General features: G+C 41.1%; 1 protein-coding gene across 1 annotated transcript in view; it reads left to right on the top strand.

Moving 5' to 3' along the window:
- ANO6 (anoctamin 6) overlaps window positions 1–19,608 on the top strand; it is a 76,661-nt gene that overhangs the window by 28,659 nt on the left and 28,394 nt on the right. Inside the window, exons 2-5 of the mRNA XM_037390321.1 lie at window positions 173–249; window positions 8,716–8,844; window positions 17,427–17,492; window positions 19,125–19,403. Of these exons, the coding sequence (XP_037246218.1) occupies window positions 173–249; window positions 8,716–8,844; window positions 17,427–17,492; window positions 19,125–19,403 (551 nt within the window). The remainder of the gene's footprint in view (window positions 1–172; window positions 250–8,715; window positions 8,845–17,426; window positions 17,493–19,124; window positions 19,404–19,608) is intronic.

Genomic DNA, 19,608 nt, shown 5'->3' with positions numbered 1-19,608 from the left:
TGTTTTGCTCTCTGCTGATTATAACTGAAGTGTGAGACACAAACACTCTGTTTCTGAAATATTAAGTGCAATAAAGTGGCTTCTTCACAAACCATTAATAATTTTTTTTAAAAAAAAACCTGCCTACTACACAAATTGCTAAATTGTTTTGATTTTTTATGTTTATTTTTAGTCTTGGAACTGAACCAGGTGATTATTCCCACTTACGGAACTGTGCCGGATCAGCAAAACCTCCATACTCCTGAATGGGTGGGTATTTCTTTAACTATGACTACCTGTAATCTTTTCTCGTATAGATATGCAACAGTCAGTTGTTGCTGTTCCAGAAGGTCAGCATTCCTTTGCATTCGCAGCACATGCAGTTCATCAGCATGACTGAATCAGAGTTGCTGTATCTGTTTCCCTAAAGGTACCTGAAATCATTGACTCAGATGTGAAAGTGCAGTTTGACACAGGCACTGGACTCAATTAAAAGGGACCAAAATATATTCACTATAAACTGATACACACATGTACACTTCCTTTCTATATATAATTTTGTACATGCATGTGTAGTATTTCTGTGTGTGTATACAAAGATTAATTATGAACACACCCTACATAGAAACACACATACCCTATAGATTCATACACAGGTATTAGTTGCCCAACTTGTGAATTCAGGGTTCGTTTTTACAGAAAGCTTGGAGATACCAAGAAATTCCTTGCTCCAATCAGAGACTGAAGTGGCAAGAAGAAAAAAGACCTGGAGGTGTGCTGCAGGAAACAAATACCCAGAGTCCCAGGAAATGAGCTTCCTTCTGGGAGCTGGGTACCCTCGCCTCCCTGCCTCTGCTCCTGTCCCAGTGTTTTGCAGCAGAGTGTTCTTTCTTTAGTGCTGCTTCAGTGTCTGCAAAAATATTTAAACATTGTTTGGAGCATGAGGTGGAACCAAGAGCTTCTATTTCCCATCTGAGTGCCCTGACTAGCGTGTTATAAAAATCCTTCTTAGACTTTCCTTGTGGTTCAATGAAATATTTTTTTACGTATTTATATGAAATGAAATAGCATCAAAACAGCTGGAATGTCCTATACCTTGTGGTTAGAACAGTCTCCTCCAAACAGTCTTGGTAGAATTTATTTTTATTTCTACTGTCAAAAATTGACTGTCAGAATCAATTTTTATTTTTGGTTACTCATGTTTAGCAGCAGTTGTAATTTCTGCTCTGTTTTAGCAGCATCTTTTCTGCACTGCCCCTTCCATGTCAGGTCTGCCTTGTTGGCCACTGGGCAGTTAGAGTGGGTTGAACAGGCCAGAAAGATAAAATTGAGATCTGCTGAGCCTGGCTGTTACATGGGTGAGTGCTAACTGTAGCTAGAAATGGAAACTGAAGTGGAAAACTGACCTTAAATGATTGAACAAAGGGCAAATACTGTGTCTCTTGTCTAAACTTAGGTCATGCTTTGCAGCTGGAAGTATTCTGGAAATTTGATTTGATTTTGCAAGTCGTCCTGGAGTAGCCAAGACTGAGTAAGTTATTGGCTAATAAAAATGGTCCTGTTCTTCTTATGGTGCTGTCTGTAATTAGAGGATCACATGCTAAGTTTGCTGTGAGAACTCTGTGCCTCATTTGACACATGAGTAGGGTATTAATCTCCAAAAAAGCCCAAATTCTGTGAGGATGTTGTTTGTACTACTTCGGCAAGGTGTAAATGTGGCAGGAAGTTGCAGGGAAGGAATGAAAGGCTCTTACAGCTAAAGAAACTGTGTTCGGTCCTAGATAATTGGATTTTATCCCTACTTCTGCTACAGAGTTCTGTGCAAGACTTGCAAAGTCATATCCAGCTTTTGTTTATTTCTTGAGTGTCAAAGGGGAAAATCTGTGGCCCTGTTTGCATTAGTTCAAAATAGTCACATACGGACCTGAAACTGAGTGGATTGCTTTTTGAAGAGGGAATTGCTGAGCTCTCTGGAAAGATGTCACTGTCCTGGCGTCTCAAGCTGGAATTCCAGATTTAGGAAACAGTCTTTGGTATTGATCTCCAGAGGCCTTATGTGGTCGCTGCTAAAATGAGGGTTATACTGTTACTTTCTCTTCTGGGGGATCTTATAAAATTAAATTTCTCAAAATTTACAGAACATTGAGATTCTATGAGGAGAATGCCACAGGAACAACCAGAACAAAATCCCTGTTTTAAGCATTCAGGCTATTTAGATGAGATGTAACAAAAAAAGACCCTGAATTAGGAAGAGAAAAAGGAGTATTCCATAACTACTACAAGGAGGGTAGAAGTATGGCATGTGGCTGTCAATTAAGTCATGGATCATAAACAATATGTATAAGGAAGGCTAAACTGCATAGACAGCATTAATTTGAGCTTTTTCCAGCTCCCAGATGTTTCATTGTGCAGTCTTACTTACTTTGTGGGTAGATAGTTTGAATTTGGATGTAACAGGAAGATTTTTTTTTTGAGAGTCAGCATATGCAGAGGGGAGGATAACTTCTTCAAATTGTCCATTATGTACTGCCCCTCAAATACTATTTCTACAGCAAGAAAGCTTTAGGGAAATCCAGGAAAGTGAATTCCCCAGCTCTTACATCCCAAGAAAGATGGGAGGTGCTGAAAAGCAGGTTTTCAGCAGAATACTGTCCTCACCTTTCTTTAAAATTAGGGCTGTTTGGCCTGTCTCTGATCAGGAGTGCTGGAATTCTTCCTGCAGCCAGCAGCGACCTGACGCTCAGACAGGAAGTCAAGTGGGTGTCTGGTCCAAACTTAGCTCAGGGGACAAGGCATCCCGATGCCTGGCCAGTCACCAACCACGTTCTGCTGACAGAAATGTATGACTGTAACGATGCCCTGTATTTTTCTGCTTTGTCTTTTGTCTCAGTTCACTTTGTTACATGGAAAATTTTCTTTGCATGTTGAGGGTATGAAAAAATCTTCTGATTAAGTGCTTGCTAATAATCTCATTGTTGCTAAAAACAGAACTAAAACAGTCATCTGTTGTTATTAGTAAATATGAGTCACAAGAGGCACAAGGGTTTTATGGCCCTATAGAGACAGACTAACGTTAGTATGTGATATGCAAATAAAGATCTACCTTACGGAAGTTATGTCATGTATTGTATATATATCTTATATCTTCCAGAAGTAAATGCTTGTGCTGGTCTTAAGGTCAGAAAGGTGTCTGTATTGGTCACTCAGAACATGAAGTAATGAAAGATCTTGTTATATAGCTGTGATAGTAAGAACTTTATATTTCTGTAACATTTTCTTTAGATGATCTCAAAGCATTTTACAAATAATTATCTTTCATGATACTCTGTTAATATAATTTGTTTCCTTTTTATTTACTTGATTTGAAGTTCCCCGAGACCTGTAGAGAGAAATAACTCTGCCCCTAAACAGGCACTCTGAAATTTTCACCTACGTAAACCCCACAACAGAAGTGTAACCTGCAAGACAGTCACCGTGCCCTGGTGGGAGGATTTTTTACAGGTGCCTGTCAGCAGAGGTGATGTAATACAGGCTCCACTCTGCTCTCCTGTTTCCCAGTACTGATTTATTCCCTGGTGTGCTGCAGGAAGCTGTTTTGAAGCGTATCTGAAAATTATGTGAGATTGCAGACAAGTAGTTTATCCCTCCAGTAATGATTTCATTTGGTGCTATCGACAGTCACACCAAAGGCTTATGCAGACAAAATAAAGCACTCCTTTTATCCTTACAGTTAGATAAGTCATTCCTGCAGAATCTCTTGTTATTTAAAAAAAATCGGCTTACAATACTGTGCTTGTTCAGTGTGTAGTAAACAATAAATAACTGCAATTCCTGTGCACATATTTTTCTTCATGCTTCTCTCCGTGCTGCCCTTCCCACCATTACCCCCACTGAATGTTTAACACTATAATGCCCAGAGAAGCCTGGAAAAGTGAAGACGGGTTTCTTTGTAACGCCACCGTTTTCACTTCCCTGGCATGGAGCATCGCTGTTGCTGATGGGAGTTTTCCACTAGCACAGACTCCTTTCATCTTCAGCTGCAGGCATCACATGTAGCCATGACTACAGGAATGGTCTCAAGAGTAAGACACGGCAACTCCCCTTAGATACCGGCAAGCCTGGTTATACGTGTGGAGGAGCACATGATAGTCTCCCTGCTGAGGAACTTTGAAACAAGGGGCTGAGTTCCAAGAGGTTGGTTCCATGGTGTGGTCGCTTGAGTTACTTCAGTATTTACAGCCCAGTGTGGAGGGGCAAGCCTGTCTCCTTGTCCCACCTGTCCCTTCTCCAAGTGCCACTCCATCCTGGGGGCTGGGAGAGCAGATGCTGCTTACCAACGACTGCTTGTGCTGGGTTAGCAAAGAGCACAGAAAGCTCCATATTTCTTTGCCGAGGTTGCCGCAGGGGGCCAGTGTCAGGGAGGATGAAGAGAAGGGGTGTAAGCAAGGGAGTGTGCATGACAGAGGGCTGCTCAGGGCTGCCCGGAGACCTTCAGTGTGATTACATCAGTGCAGAACTTCCCTGTTCCAGCAGGATCCCACCTGCTGCTTGTACATCCACGGGTAGTGAGGCCCCAAGCAGTGGGTCTGTAGAATAAGGCATCTGGTGCTGAGGAGGTGGTGTCTGCATTGTACATGTTTCTGGGCTTTTTGTTGCCTCCAGTCTCTTCCTTGGAGCAAAGAACCACCGGTGTTCACCTGGTCTGACCCTGCTCTGAACTGAAACGCAGAGGTACACCTACATGAATGTGGCTAACCCACATAGGTGTAACCTGAGTGTTCCAAAAAGCTATCCACAGCCAGGCCCTCCTCTCCCTCGGATTCTTTCTGTTAATAAAGTAGCTAATGGTTCCCTGTCTCTCAGAGGTAGGCAAGTGGTTGATTGTACAGCACCTGGAGAGTTCAGAAGCACTGCGGTGTATGTGCTAAATATAATTAGTATTTTACAGCTAAATGTATTATTTTTTTTAGTTATTAATGATGTTAATCAATATTAACCTGCTGTCCACTAGGGTGTTATTATAACATTAGAGTACACAACTGATTGTCTCCATCAGTACTTAAAATGTGATTATCCTGAGGCTAAGAAAATTAGCGCGGTAAATAGACCCTGTGTTTGTTTCTTCCAAAACAAAGAAGTATCAATGGGCCTGTTCATTATTTTGGGTTCTAATTTGCTGCTAATACTTAAGAAAAATTACATATTGGAATTTCAGCCCCATTAACTTATGTTTCTATGCACACAAGCTTGTGTGCATTTGTATGATAATAACATTTATAATACTGTCAAATAATATTACATATTTTTTAAAAAACAAATATTGTCTCAAAGGAATTATTAACTTCAGAGTACAGCACATCTTTTTGGCTTCCAGTCCTGTTTGTCCCCTGGTAATTATGTTGAATAATATATGATTTTTCATTACAAACTATCCAGTAGGGATTACAAGATACATCACACATCTAAGTTAATGTGGCCATCAGAACCCTGACTATTACATTCCCTTTTGTATTTTATGTCTTACTTTTAATTGAGCAACATTTAATGTTACATTACGATTGATTTGTGTGGGTCTTAATCTTGATCTCTTAAGTATTCAGGCTTAATGAGTCAATTCTTTATTATTTTATTGATGTATAAAGCATCTATGTATAGGTCAGTTGAACAATACCCTTGTGTTTAAAAGCAGTAGAGATTACGTTTAAGAAGTTAGCTTTGTAAGTATAAACTTCTGTGTATCTGGATTCATGCAGTCCAATAATGATTACTCTATCCCCTATATTCCATTAAATATACATGCATAGTTTGATATATATATATATAGAGAGAGAGAGGAAGGTGTATGTATATGGTAACATGTATGTGTCAAGTATGCAAGTAAATTCATGAGTCAGAATACTGATTAACAGGTCTGGTTAGTGACAATCCAGTTAAGCTAAGCATCACTGCACCATACTGGTTTTATAAGCTTAAAGAAGACTACATTTAAAGGAAAATTATTTAGACAGTAAAGTTACGCAATCACAAATTATGATCAAAACTTGTTAGATCAAAACTTGATCTGATGTTTGCTGTCTGCCATTTCTTCTCTATCCTGTGGACAGGTCATACAGGAAAAAGAGCTGAAAGCTGTAGCGAGAAAACCCTCAGAGCTATTACTACTTGTACACTTTGGAGTGCTTGAATTTCACAACTAAACTCTGTCTTGTTAAACAGAAGTTACTATAATGCTTTTTCTAAGATTCAAAAGACAAAGAAGCCCAATTAAAAAACCTTCTGCTTTATGCAGTGGCCACAGTTGCCCTCGTTACTCATTATCACAAGGTTTGGGCTCTGTGTCTCCAGCATTGTGACACAGAGCAATTTCAGCCCAGGGAAGAGCAGGGGCTGCAGGACAGTGCTCTGTGCAAGGCTGGGCTCAGCTCCCCACGCCCCCTCTTCTGCTGCTGCCCCAGCACCTCTCAGGCTGCCTCCCAACAGGGGCTGTTGGCTGTTGCCAATGCTTTCCTCCCAGTGGGAATCTAGTCAACGTGAAGTCATCATGATTGTTGTTTAAAGGAGACTGGAAATGGTTGCAGCAGGGGCTGCATTTGATACCCATGGGTAGTCCTCCACAAGAGGAAAATTTGTCAGGGTCAAGTCAAATTGCTTGATGGGACTTTGCCAACGCTGACTTTCAAGAATTTAGAAATTCACATCTGTGACTTGCTTTGGGTGATAGAGATACTCAGTGTCACTGTGGCTTGGTGATGCCATCTGAAAGTTTGGAGCAGGTTTTTTTTTCCCTAAAACTTTATTCACACTGTATGGAGTTGTATGTTGATTTGGTGACTGCCTAGGTAGTTTCTGAATCCTAGGACAGGTTGTGGAAGTGGTGTGCAATATGTGTGTATACTGGCTGTATGTCAGCATATATATATATATATATATATGCATGTGTGTATGTCAGCAGCTGCTTGATGTCAGGTTTGTCACAAATCTCTAGTCACCGGTGGGATTCAGAGAAAACTGTTCTAACCAAGAATCTGCTCACACTGTTTGAAGCAACTGAGTTAACAGGACCTCTTTGCAGCAGGTCCTAGCCTTTGTACATACAACATAAAAAACAGTGAGTTTAAACTCCCCTGTGTTTATTTAAAAGATGGAAATTGTGTCATAATTATGGGGAGACACATCTTGGTTGCCTGTTTTGACTCAGCCAATAAACAGTAGAAAAATAGCCTACAGGGAGAGGTTTAGAGTGAAACTCCTGGGAAATTTTGTTTTGGAAACACTGACACATGTAGTTCCTAAAACACTGTATGCTCCCTGGAACAGGGATGCTCCTCACTGTAGACTGTCATTCTTCCCAGTTTTATCGCAGTTGAAGAACAGCCATTTCAGTCTGTACTTAAGGGGTTTCTGACACCATAACCACATTTCCATGTGTCTTTCTGTGGACCAGACATCCCAGAGCTCACAAAAATGGATCTGGCATCCCTCATGAAGTTTGGCCTGCACTGACAGGGAAATTCCAGGAGTAGGACATCTGAGAATCTTTTCCATGTCCCCAGAGGCACAGCATGTTCAAGAGATTATTCTGGATCATTTTGCCTGGCCTTAGGCCACCCTGCATGCCCAGCCATCTGGAAGCCAAGGCTCCTCTGCAGTCAGTACGGGAGTCATGCCAGCTTTGGAGGTCTTACCATCACTAATGCAATGCTGAGTCCCATTTCAAACATTTGATACCTATAAACTTCAGTGGCACTGCCCTCGTTAACACCAGGGATGGATTTGGCCAAGTACCTGAGAGTTTGGTGCTCGTTGCATAACATGATGATTCTGATAACATTACAGCTATATATTGCCTGAAAGGGGGGTTAGTTACATGTGACAGTGCCCTCAGAGTACTCTAAGAAACTACAAAATCATTACTTGAGCATTCAGGTTCCCCTGTCATCAATGTCTGTATCATTTCACACATGAAACAACACATTAAGATGTTATTAGTGGATATGACAATCTATCCTACTTTCCTCCAGGGACTAGATAATGGCTTATGGATATATTAATCCTTTTGATTTTGGCATCTATTATAACATGATGGATGTGAGGCATACAATAATGTTTTTTCCTTGCTGAGATATTGCAAATAAAAAGAGAAATAAATCCACATAGAATGTGTCCATTTTGAGAGCTCATCTCCAGCCTGGCCATGTTGTTTGTTCTTTGGGCAATGATGGGTTTGGGTATTAGCATACATAAAACTGCTCTTTTTTTTTTTCTTTTTTTTTTTTTTTTTTACTGATTACAGAGATGCTTAAACTTCTGGTAGGTAAGGGCACAGATGGGAATGCACTAATTCTGAGACTTCCATCAGGCAACAACATGTCTTGTAGACAAACTAACAGTGTATCTGTGATGGCATACAAATTATTTGACAGATGCATTATTTGGTAATGGTGCTGCATCCCAGTGCTCCTCCCACTGCCAAAAGCTAACACACCATTTTTAAAGAACGAAATTAGGTCAAAGTTCTGTTGATTTTATGTTATGCAGAGAACTGCCAAACTCCTCTGGATGTATTTTTTTCTTCTGTTCTACTCCATGCTACTTTTGTTGTCCTTTTTAGCTTCTTGTTATATGAGTCTGATATATGTTGAAGTTCTCTGTTCACTGAAATACTGTATAACAGGAAGCAAGTAAGGAACTGGCAAGTAAAAGTCTTCATATTAACCTGTGCTACCTGCCTTCCAGGTGGATTTTGATGATAAGCCTGACTCCTTGTTCTTCAGTGATGGGCAACGAAGAATTGACTTTGTTTTGGTGTATGAAGATGAAAGTAAAAAAATTACTCATAAGAGGAGTGATCGTAAAAAGCAAAAGGTAAGTTATTTTGCATATAAATCCGAATAATTTGTTGAGTGTTAGAGCAGTGGGCAGAAAGGACAGTGCCCTCACCCAGAACGGCAATTGCATTGCCCTGTCCTCACAGCACTCTTGGGAGCTGGGAGGCTGAAGCCCATCAAACTGAGCAGAAAACAGGCAGGGGTGAGCTCAAGCCAGCAGATTGCTGTGTAAATGGGCAGAGCGTGGCACACTCTGTCTGTCGGTGTGCTCAGTCACCTCAGAGCATCCTCTTGGGAGGGAACCCTTCAGGAGATGTGAGCAGAAAAATGCTGGGGTCAGGTTCCCAGTTAGAATTGCACACCAAGATCTGCAGACTTGGAGCAGTTTTCTGTACCTACAGTGATTGAATAAGGCCCCTAGTGGACTTTGGTATTAAGATCAGGGTGTTCAGAGGAACCCATACTAGGAGGCAGCTGACCAGGTGCTCCAGATCACAGTTACAAACATAGCTGCTGACATTCTGCCCAATAAAGTACGTAAGTCATTTATGGGAAATAATTGTACAGCATTTTGCCACCAGAAATTCTCCCTGTACCACTCCTTCCCTTCACAGTTCAACAGCTTGGCCCTTCCTAGGGACCTTGCAAACAATTTCTGACTCAGGCCAGTGACTGCTTGATGCTCCTTAGCACCTGCAAACAACAATCACAGATTATTTGTAACTATGATGTTTCCATTATTTCAATAGTTCTGTCAGTGGTCTACATTCACAGAAACAAGCTCAGCCATGCGACTGAGCTATTTTAGTTGTGAACTGCCTGAGAAATACCCATCCACGGGACCGCAGTCCCCTCAGCGTCTGCACTCTCCCACTCACCCACTTCTTCCTCGGATTTAGCAGCTCCCCATGTTCCAGCAGCAGCATGTAGTAGAGACGGGCAAGGACAAAGATATCACTGAAAGCAGCTTATACACAAATAATGATTTGCAGTTAGGAAAGAGTAGGAGTAAAAAGGCCTGTAGCTAAGTCGGTTGATATTCATTACACAGTGTTGTCGTTGGCATTAACAGGGTGGCCATAAGGAATGTCGTTAGCAGGGTCTGAGGGAGTCCTGCCGTGGGTGGATGTTGTATTACACATGATCACAGGATCAGCAATAAAAATTAATTGAAAGAAGTAATTAGAAACAAAAAGCTGCCCCTTTGGAAACAATTGTTTTTATCAATTAGCATTTTACATTTATGTTTGTAATATTTGGCCATTGCCCAAATGTACTTAAAAAATATAATCAGTTTCTTTTCCAAACAGGAAATTAAATGTGAGCAGTGGAATAGTATTTTTAGTGCAGCGTTAATGTTAGGACACTAGCTTGAACAAAACCATGAATAATTAGACCAGGAGATTGTGTGTAATGTGCTAGTGCATGCAAAAAAAAGTTTACTTTCAAAGGTCTCAGCCCTACAAAGATCTGCAGCCACACTGGTTCAGTGGTACACTGAGGAAGAGGAAGCAGTCTACCTACATGCAACAGATGTGAGAACACGAGTACATTAGGGTAATGATCAGATAAGGTGAAGACTGCGTGGCTGGAGAGCAGCTCTGTGGAAGAGGCCCTCGTGGTCTTGGTGGACAGCAAGCTGAACAAGAGCCGGCTGCGCGGCCTGGCAGCAGGGTGGCCAACAAAGACTGTGTGGACACAAATATGGCCAGGGGACTGAGACACGTGATTGGGGTGATGTGGATGTGTCAGAGGGAAGCTGAAAACAGGGGTGACAGCAGTTTCCAGAGCCAGGATTTCCATGTACAGGGAGAATCTGAAATCATAGGGGTACCGTGGAAGGCACAGGCAACAATTTTGGTACTGGGCATGGGTACAGTGCTGAAAGGGCAGCAGAAAGCATAGAAAGAGACAAGGATGAAATGGCAGTTACAGAGGACTTCCAAGCACAAGAACAGACAGACACTGAGCTGGAAAACTAATGAAAAAAATCCAAAGCTGTCCGCGAAACAGACAAAACACTGCACACAGGGTAAAGTGCCAGAGGGCACCTAAAGGTGGAGGAAAGAGAAGAGGGAGTGAGGAGAGGGTTTTGTTCAATGAGTCTGTCATGTAAGCTGAAATGAGTCATCTGGTCATAACCAGATTCCTGCGATACAACTGAGAAAGACTGGCTGGCTCTCTAATGCCTCACATACAGGTTGTCATCAGTTTAGAAATGCATTTCCTTTATCTGTTGGAAGAATGGTCTTTTAAAATGTGAATAGGCATAAGCTTTCTGACTTCTTAGGATGGGGCAGGTACAGGTCAGCTCCAAGCACACAAACACTTTAATCAGCTCAAATACAGAGAGGTCCTTAGTCTCACTTGACATCACTTGCTATGCAAGAGGAGGAGGCTGTGTGCGCTGCAGATCTTCATTCCCTAAGCAAATACTGCACAGACTTGGCAACACTATAACATTTTTCTTCCTGCGCCTCCTCCTGAGTGGGATGCAGGACACTGCCTTGAGACCTACCTCACACTCATACTAGGACTGAGAGAAACTGAGAAGTAACAAAAGAAATAAATATGAACAGAGTATTTTAAAAGAAGAAACAAAACGCATATACCTTATGTCTGAGATGGAAAGGGAAGATTTGCATCCTTGGAATTCCAGGGAGGAAATTAACATTTTGGCCTGCTACAGTTCCCAGAATGGTGTGGGGATGATGCTGCCCAAGATATATACAGGTTTTATACAGTGTTGGCTTAAAACCTGCTTGATAGCTTGTCTTTACTGACACTGTTGTTTATTTGGTTGTATTTTTTCCTGGGGCAAATGACTTCTACCCTTGTGCTGAAATACAACCAAAATGAGGAGTATTGACATTTACTATCAGCTTTAAATATTGCATACGTCATGTCTGTCTCTGATCAATGATGAACTGAAAATGTCAAATTTTATAATCAGTATCTTGTGTAATTCAAGGTGCTTTAAGCCTGAATAGGTTCCTTACTCATGCTACTTATTCTTTGACTCCCCTGACAGTTTTATAGAGCTATTATCCAGAGCTTTATTTTTCACAGATTTGGAAACCCCACCTTATTAAAGAATAGCAGATCCAGTGAAGTCTGTTCTCATAGGGTGAAATCCTCACCTCACTGGGGTCAGCAGCACGGTCTCCACTGGCCATGTGCAACATTACAGGTCTGTGACATGTAGGGACCATGAGTGTAGTCGCTGGGGCAAATTCTGTCTGACACACTCTGCACCACACCTGATTCCATGATGTGGAAGTCAGGGCAGAATTTAAATTTTTAGTGGACATCTATAGATCTATATTTCTGAAGTGCAAGGTTTTGGGTGCTGCACTGTGTGGTTTTGTATGATACTGAGAGTGGAGAGTCCCGAAATGCTTATTGAGTTTAGTCAGAAGGACTTGAAAATCAGACCTCTGCCTAGGTATCCAATTTACTGGATTGAGAGAAATGGGGCACAGATCCATCTATTCTTCTGCAGCAAGAGAAGTTGGGTCCTGGGACCATTGTTATATTTGATTTGAATAGCTTTCCACCCTTTTTCGAAATAATTGTATGAGTGTAACTGAGAAAATGGCCCAGCATTGATTTATGCTAATTAGCCATATTCGTGGGAAAAAATCTCAGAGGACATAAGGAAATAACTAAAAACATGGGGATGATTTGGGTAGAAGGAACAAAAATACGGGATTCTGAAGCTCTTGGAGATGCTCAGTGGTGCTGTGCTTCCCTCATTTTCACTTGTTTCTGAAATCTAGTTTAAAGAAAGCAAAGTCAAACTAATGAAATGGCATCCTCATGGAAGTTTCTAACATAATTTACAGATCCAAAAGTTAGCAGATAAGGTTCATATATGCAACTCGGTTCCAACTCCAAACCTTATTAAGTTGGTATACAATTAATTTTGGAAGCACTAGCAAAAATCAAACTGTCAGGAGCAGATTTCAGAAACTGTACCTTGCAAGCAATTGAAATTCCTGCACAAAGCATGTTTTTTAAATCTACAGTTTATGTACCCTGTTTGTCAGGATAAGTTACCATCAGAATAGAAATTAAATATCACCAGTCTTTCCAGGAATGCTCCAAAATGCCAGTTTTATCTGTTGGGGTCCTCAAGGAGCTCATTGTCAAAAGTTAAAGGGTCAGCTCCAGAACGGTGAATTCAAAATAAATGGATGCAGAATGTCATTCTAATCATCTGCTTCCCCCCAACAAAAATAAACAGAAAGACTGTCAGTAATTGAAGTAGGAATGCGGGAAAAATCTTCATTTCCAGCCATGAAGTAACCTGTGCCTCACAGAAATACACAGATACTTTTTTTTTTTAATTTAAATGAAAACTATAATTCACAGAGAGTATCGCACACTTTTTCTTTTTTTTTTAAGTACAGTGTTACAGAGAATGTCAGCACGGTTACTTTGTAAGCAAACAATGAGTAGTCCCTGCCTCTAGTCTTGTTTAGTTTAAATAAACAAACAACGACAAAAAAAGCTTTGATAACTTTTCAAAAAGTAATTGTATTTCTTCCACTATTTAGCCTGTGTCATTCTTGTGGTGAGAGAACAATGCTTGGGTTTACAGAAAGAAAGGTACCTCCATGCCATTTTGTGCAGAGATTTGAGGCAGTAGAGGATGAGGCTCAACATGCCTGTGGTGGGCTCAGCCAACCTAACCGGGAAGTCTGACAGTAAGAATGAAAGGGACCTTTGGCACTGGGAGGAGAGCAGCCACACCTGCCCTGGTCTCTGCTGGCTGGATTGGTTTTGAAGCAGGAACTCACTGAAATAAAACCTCGGCTCCTGAGGCAACCCCAAATGCAAATTTTACTTCTTTGCCTGACGGATGGAAGGAAGGATGACAGAAGGATGGGAAGACAAATGGAAAGAGGGAGTTACTCTGAAGTTACAACATACATTCATAAGCCCAGAAATGGGTCTTTCCAAACAGGGTAACTAAAAGCCACTGTTGAGAGCAGGGCTAGACAGCAGTATGGCCAGTTCTGTGTGGTCATGAATCAAGTTTCAGAAAATCACGAGGCTGGCTTAAAATCAGTGGGTATCTCAGAAAATATGTATTTGGAGTTCTTTGGGTTTACTATTTTTGTGTCAGCCTTTATAGCATATTCTGCTTCACATTTCTATGATTATCTTCAAACATAAGGGGAAGAAGCTTACAGAAGCAGAGCTTCTCAATCAATTAATTTCCTGATGCTGACAGCTGGGACTTTCAGGAAGGCTTCCAAATACCATCAAAGAAACTGAGAGCTGGCAGCTGATATTGATACAGTGATCCTCTCCACTCCCTTTAGCTGATCTCCATGGGGGAGGCTTTGGGCCCCATGCTCTTTTTCTTACTGACTGTGATTTATCTGTTGCCTGTCAGGTAAGACAGGGATGGCTATTCAAGCACTGCTTCCTTGTTAGGATTTTTCCCCTGAAGCCACACAGATATTGTTTTGGGGAACTTTTCTCTTTGCACAAAAGAAACTGAACAACAATAGGAGTTGGTGTTCTTCTGTCACCGTAATCGAAGCAAGTGCTCCCTACCATTTACAAAACACAGGGGAAAAAACTGCTAGTGGTCTGCTACCAATTTCCAGACCCACAATCTTTTAGTCTCCTCAGCTTGGCAAGACAATCACCAGACATTGAAAGCATTATGGTGGAAAAGCAGCTCCCAAGAGCTAATCCTTCTGCATGCCTGTAATACTTGGCATTTACTTACACTATGCTTTCACTTTCTTAAGATTGTATATGATTATGCATCCCATAGGGTGTTAGTCTATTGGCTAGCCATTCAGTCATCAAAATCTGTGTCAGGTTTAGATCATGATTACATTATTATTACAACTTAGCCTTGCAGGTAGCTTAGCAAAATAGCAGATACTAAAATAAACTTTGGACAGTCTCCACCTTCCAACATAATATGCTATCATGTCTTTATGCGGTATTCCCCAGTCAATGCAAAACCACTATAGACTCCTCTGGGTAAAAGTCTAGCTCCTCCATAGATCATCATACGCATAATTCAATCATTTATATAAAATAGCAAAGCCCCTAATTAGCAAAGTCTCCCAGGGGCTTTGTTTCTCACTACCTGCATTAATGCATTATTAGAAACCTTAATGTTGTCAACACTCCTCTAAGATATGGAGGGCAAAATTAATTTGGGGAACTCCTTGCCATAATAAATTATTAAAGCAATCTGAATGGTAAGATTAAAAAAAAAAAGTATTAGACCTCTACAAATGAGAATTGCCTCACATCCATCTTTGTGCTATTTAGGAAGAAATGAAAGGGTATTTTGCCCCCTGTCTTTTCTGTTTGCTGAAACAAAGCAGAACTCAGGTTGAAATATTTTCATGATTGAGTGTTATTCACTTTACAAAGAACCATGTGAGTATGGAAGAAGCAGAGAGGTAAGATGAAATGGCAGAAGAGCTAATAGTTAAGTAACAACTCCTGTGTTGTGTACTACATATATTAATGATCTGGTAAGGGGAAAAAGTTATGACATAATAAAAATTGGAAAGGAGATCATTATGTAGTTTCCTTAGAAGCCAGGATGACTGTGAACCTTTAGCTTTGAAGGAGAATAAAGAGCACTATTATGTGTGAAACATTGAAAAATACAAGGAAATATGTTACTGCAAGGAAAAAACTCATTCTCATTTGGGATTCTAAGTGCTGTTAGTACAAGGAAGATGCTTGGATGTCACAGGAAACAGAAATACTGTGTCCTCTTCAAGGTTCAGCTACCATCAAAATACTAGACAATAGAAAGCATTAGGTACATACAATATATTATAGATGTGCATATTACATATAGATGTACAATGTTCTATACACAACGAAAAAAATATAAAGAGCATTATACTGTCACCAGTAAACAAGTGGATTAATGGGACATGGAAAAATACCTCCATGAAGAATGCTATCAGAGTTTGGAATTGTGGTTTTACCCTGAGAAAAGAGAGGAATAACGAGAAATGTGGTAAGTATTGATGAAAGAAGAAAACAGATGGAAAGATTTAGATCGTCCTGTCCCTAACCCAAGAATAAGGTGATACTCAGTAGAATAAAGAGGCAGAAAACCTGAAAGGGATAAAACCCCCACCTTTTAACAAAATATGAAATTAGTCCATTGTAACTGTTGCCACATGCAGGTGCTGCAGCTGAGAACTAACCAAGTATAAATGGAGTCGGCTGTTTATATTATTATACAGTTTTATTATTATTATTAATTCCAAGACTTGCTGGAGTTTTGAAAAAATAGTTTTTTATTCTTTGGGGACTTACAACAGTCTTTAAACATTAAAGAACTGGATGAAACTTACATGGAGATACAACTGACCTGTTCATGGAACTCCTGAAGATTTTTGCCCTTTTTGCTGAAGCATCTGGCTTTTGCTCCCTCAAGTGAGTGAGTCGTGTCTAGTCCTGAAGACCAGTTTCCATGTACCTATCAAAATTCCTAAGACTTTATCTAGAGGGTCATTCATTAACTCTGGTCCTTCACAGTAGCAACAGGTCTGGATCTTAAGCACATATCTTAAGGGGGTTAGTCTGGATGTAGAGAACCAGGCAACAGAAACTGTTGGACCATTCTTTTAGGTTGCTGTAGTGGTAGGTGTAGGACCCTTTAAGCACAGGGTACATGCATTCCGTAGGCCAGGGAGAGCTGGCTACCCTTGACTTACATGAACAAATAGCTCATTGGGGAACTATCCAGTTGATGCAAATAGCTTTTAAATTTGATTACTTCACGTTAAGTTTCAAAATTTCTTATAAATCCTTTATGGAGTTGTATATTTTGCATATTGAGGGGAGACAGGCTGCTTGTCTCTGTGTGTTTTTTGCGGGGAGGTCATGTGTGTGGAGAAGCAAATTCAAGATTGCAAAGACATTTCATATTTTTTGTAACTCACTACCTGCCAAGTGCTAGTAACTGTGAAGTGAAATTAAAATGATCCATGAATTTCATGTTTACCAAGGAAAACTTGTGATGTCCTTCCGGGGACATTGAATGCTCCTAGAATAGCACCACTGACTCTGCAAGTGCTACAGCTCTCAGCTTCTTCCTTTGGGGATGCTTATCCATGGGCTAAAATGTAGAGGGCTACTGCAGTCTGAGCCACTGTGTGAACTCATGATTAGTGTGAAAGAAGAATAAAGTTACAGATTGCTGGAAGGAAAGTGGAATGGAAAGCCCTTGAGATGAAGACTTTCAAAAGGGCAGATTAATGGGGTGAGGGAGGCTGCCGTCAGTAGTTCACGTAGTGACTAAAGGTGAAGAAGACTGGGGGTAATTGCTCTCAAAATTCAAACTGTGGGGCACATTTTTACCTCTGTAATGTACCAGAAAATGAGAGGGTGAGTTCCCCACAACTGCATTTGAGAGCAGTGTTGCATATTAGACAAAACAAACCTGGTCAGGATAAGCAGGTGAGACTACCTATCGCCACATTAGCTGTTACGTAGACTATAGAGATAACAACTCAACAATTTTTCATTTGGGGAGGCAATTCCATTCTTCTATGCATACATATTTGTGAAATTTGGAACAGGTGTTTTACAGTGTTCAATACCTTTTAACAGAGGAAGAGACAAATATATGAATCAAACCTGATAAGCAACGGCTTGCAACTTGAAGCAACGAGATCGGTGAGTGCTCTTCTCTGTGAACAGCTGTGTCTGAGAGCTAAGCTGCTCCTGTGGGAATAAGGAAACTGAATATATATGAATTTACTGTAACATTTCTCTCCTCTCAGGAGAAAAAGGCCCACCTTTTTTTCTGTCTCTAGCGTCTCTGTGGTCTGATGCAAAATCTTTTAAATTTTGTGTCTGTTCCTTCCTCTGCAAAATGAATGATGGGAAGCTGGGAGACTGAATGGGTCATGTTTGCTCAGCACTTGTGAGATAAATATTACTGGCTATACGATGAGGAGAGGTTATTCCCCTACTCTGGCTGTGTAGGATGCGTGGGAAGCCAGTGGGTGCCAAGGGCCGAGCACCCCTGCCAGAAGAGCAGCACAGGGCTCCAGCACATGACCCTGCTCCTCGCAAGGCTTGGCGCTATGCAAGTGGTTGTAACTCTCATGCTTTGTATATTTTGGGCCGTGATGTCACCTGCAGGCAGTTCAAGATTGCTGTTGTAATGCACACCAGCTGCCAGAGCTCCTGTCTCTTGCAGGGAGGGTTAGAGCCCCTCAGAGCCCCTTTCCTTCCTGTCCTGCAGGGCTGCAGCCATCCGTCCGGGTCTCTCCGTCCAGGACAATCACTTTCAGTCTGTATTTGCTGTTTGGTAATCTATACTGAGCTCCAGAAAAGGTCACTTTGCCCCTTCCTCCCAGATTAGACTCAGAATCCACGGCATCATGGTATTTACTTGATTTCTTCAGTGAGAGCTCCTGCTGCACATGCAGGGATGCAGTCTGGCTCTTCACATTCGTAAGAAAGCAAACCGCTTGCTGGAAGTCTGACATGGCCCCCTTGCTTGCTTACATGTTGCAGTTTTCAATAGTTCTTCCACGATCATGACAGAAAAACCTTTGAAACTGGATTTCCCCAGGCTAGGTCATCTGACTGATGTTCCTGAGCCAACACACTGCATAATGTCATTTCATGTGGCTGAGGCTCACTAATGCAGGGCATCAATAGAAAGTCTACAGGTGGTGTGTATACAGGAGAGGAGAGTGGCTGTCAGGGTTCCCACTGCATACAGGTGCTGGTTTGGGCATGTAACTGGGAGCAAATGCACCCCGTGCTGTTTTTCATAGCAGTCTCAGCTGATTTCCCTTTCCCTCTCCCCATTCTCCCAATGAAGTTGGGAATTCATGTTTCCCAGGAGCACCCGTGGGTGCCTAACCTGCTTCCATCAAGTCACATCACCCTGGGGTTGTACTTGAGCTGCTGGGGAGCCACTGACAGCTCCAAAGCCACAGCTTCCCTGCCAGGCTACAGGTACAAACACTGCTAATGAACCCATACGGGGGAAGCGTTGTTAAACTTAAATTGCTTTGTAAAATACTTTGCAGAGGTGTAAACACTAAGCGTTAAGGGAAGATTTAGGTGTCTTTTTTATATACCTTTATATACCAGAGTGTTTCCACCTCATGTCAGTGCTTTTACAGAAGCTAATGATATTTTTGCTAAGATGGACAATGAATGCGAGTTTGAGTAGGTCATTTGTGACCTGTAAAGAGAAAGAAAATTCTGGATAGTTTAAGAAGTGTTATGAAAAGTCCTTTTCTTTCATTTTCTTACACAGATATTTTTAATATTCTTTCATTTCAGGTTTTGGATGAAAAACTCATTTTTGTGAAAGTGCATGCACCTTGGGAAGTGCTATGCACGTATGCCGAGGTTATGCACATCAAATTGCCTCTGCAACCCAATGACCTGAAGACCCGAAACTCAGCTTTCAACTGGTTTAGTCGACTCTTCAGAGTGGATGAAAATATCATCAAACCTGAGCAGGAGTTTTTCACTGCCCCTTTTCAAAAGGAACGTTTGTCCAACTTTTATATTCAAGACAAAGACACATTTTTCAATCCTGCAACCAGAAGCCGAATTGTAAGTTCATGGAGTATCTCTAGCATTTAATCTTTAAAAAAAGATTCTTTTAATCCCATCAGTGCAATTATCTTCATGAAAGTATCCTGAAAAATTAGAAATATTCAGAATGCAGTAGTCCCGTGTCATTTATGAAACAGCCTGGACAATCCAGAAGGAAAACATTCCTTGCATATGTCTCATTTCTGTTCCACCTAAATTTAGA

This window comes from Falco rusticolus, chromosome 5 (assembly GCF_015220075.1).
Source record: "Falco rusticolus isolate bFalRus1 chromosome 5, bFalRus1.pri, whole genome shotgun sequence".
Lineage (NCBI taxonomy): Eukaryota > Metazoa > Chordata > Aves > Falconiformes > Falconidae > Falco > Falco rusticolus.
This window is presented reverse-complemented; position numbering and strand designations above follow the sequence as displayed.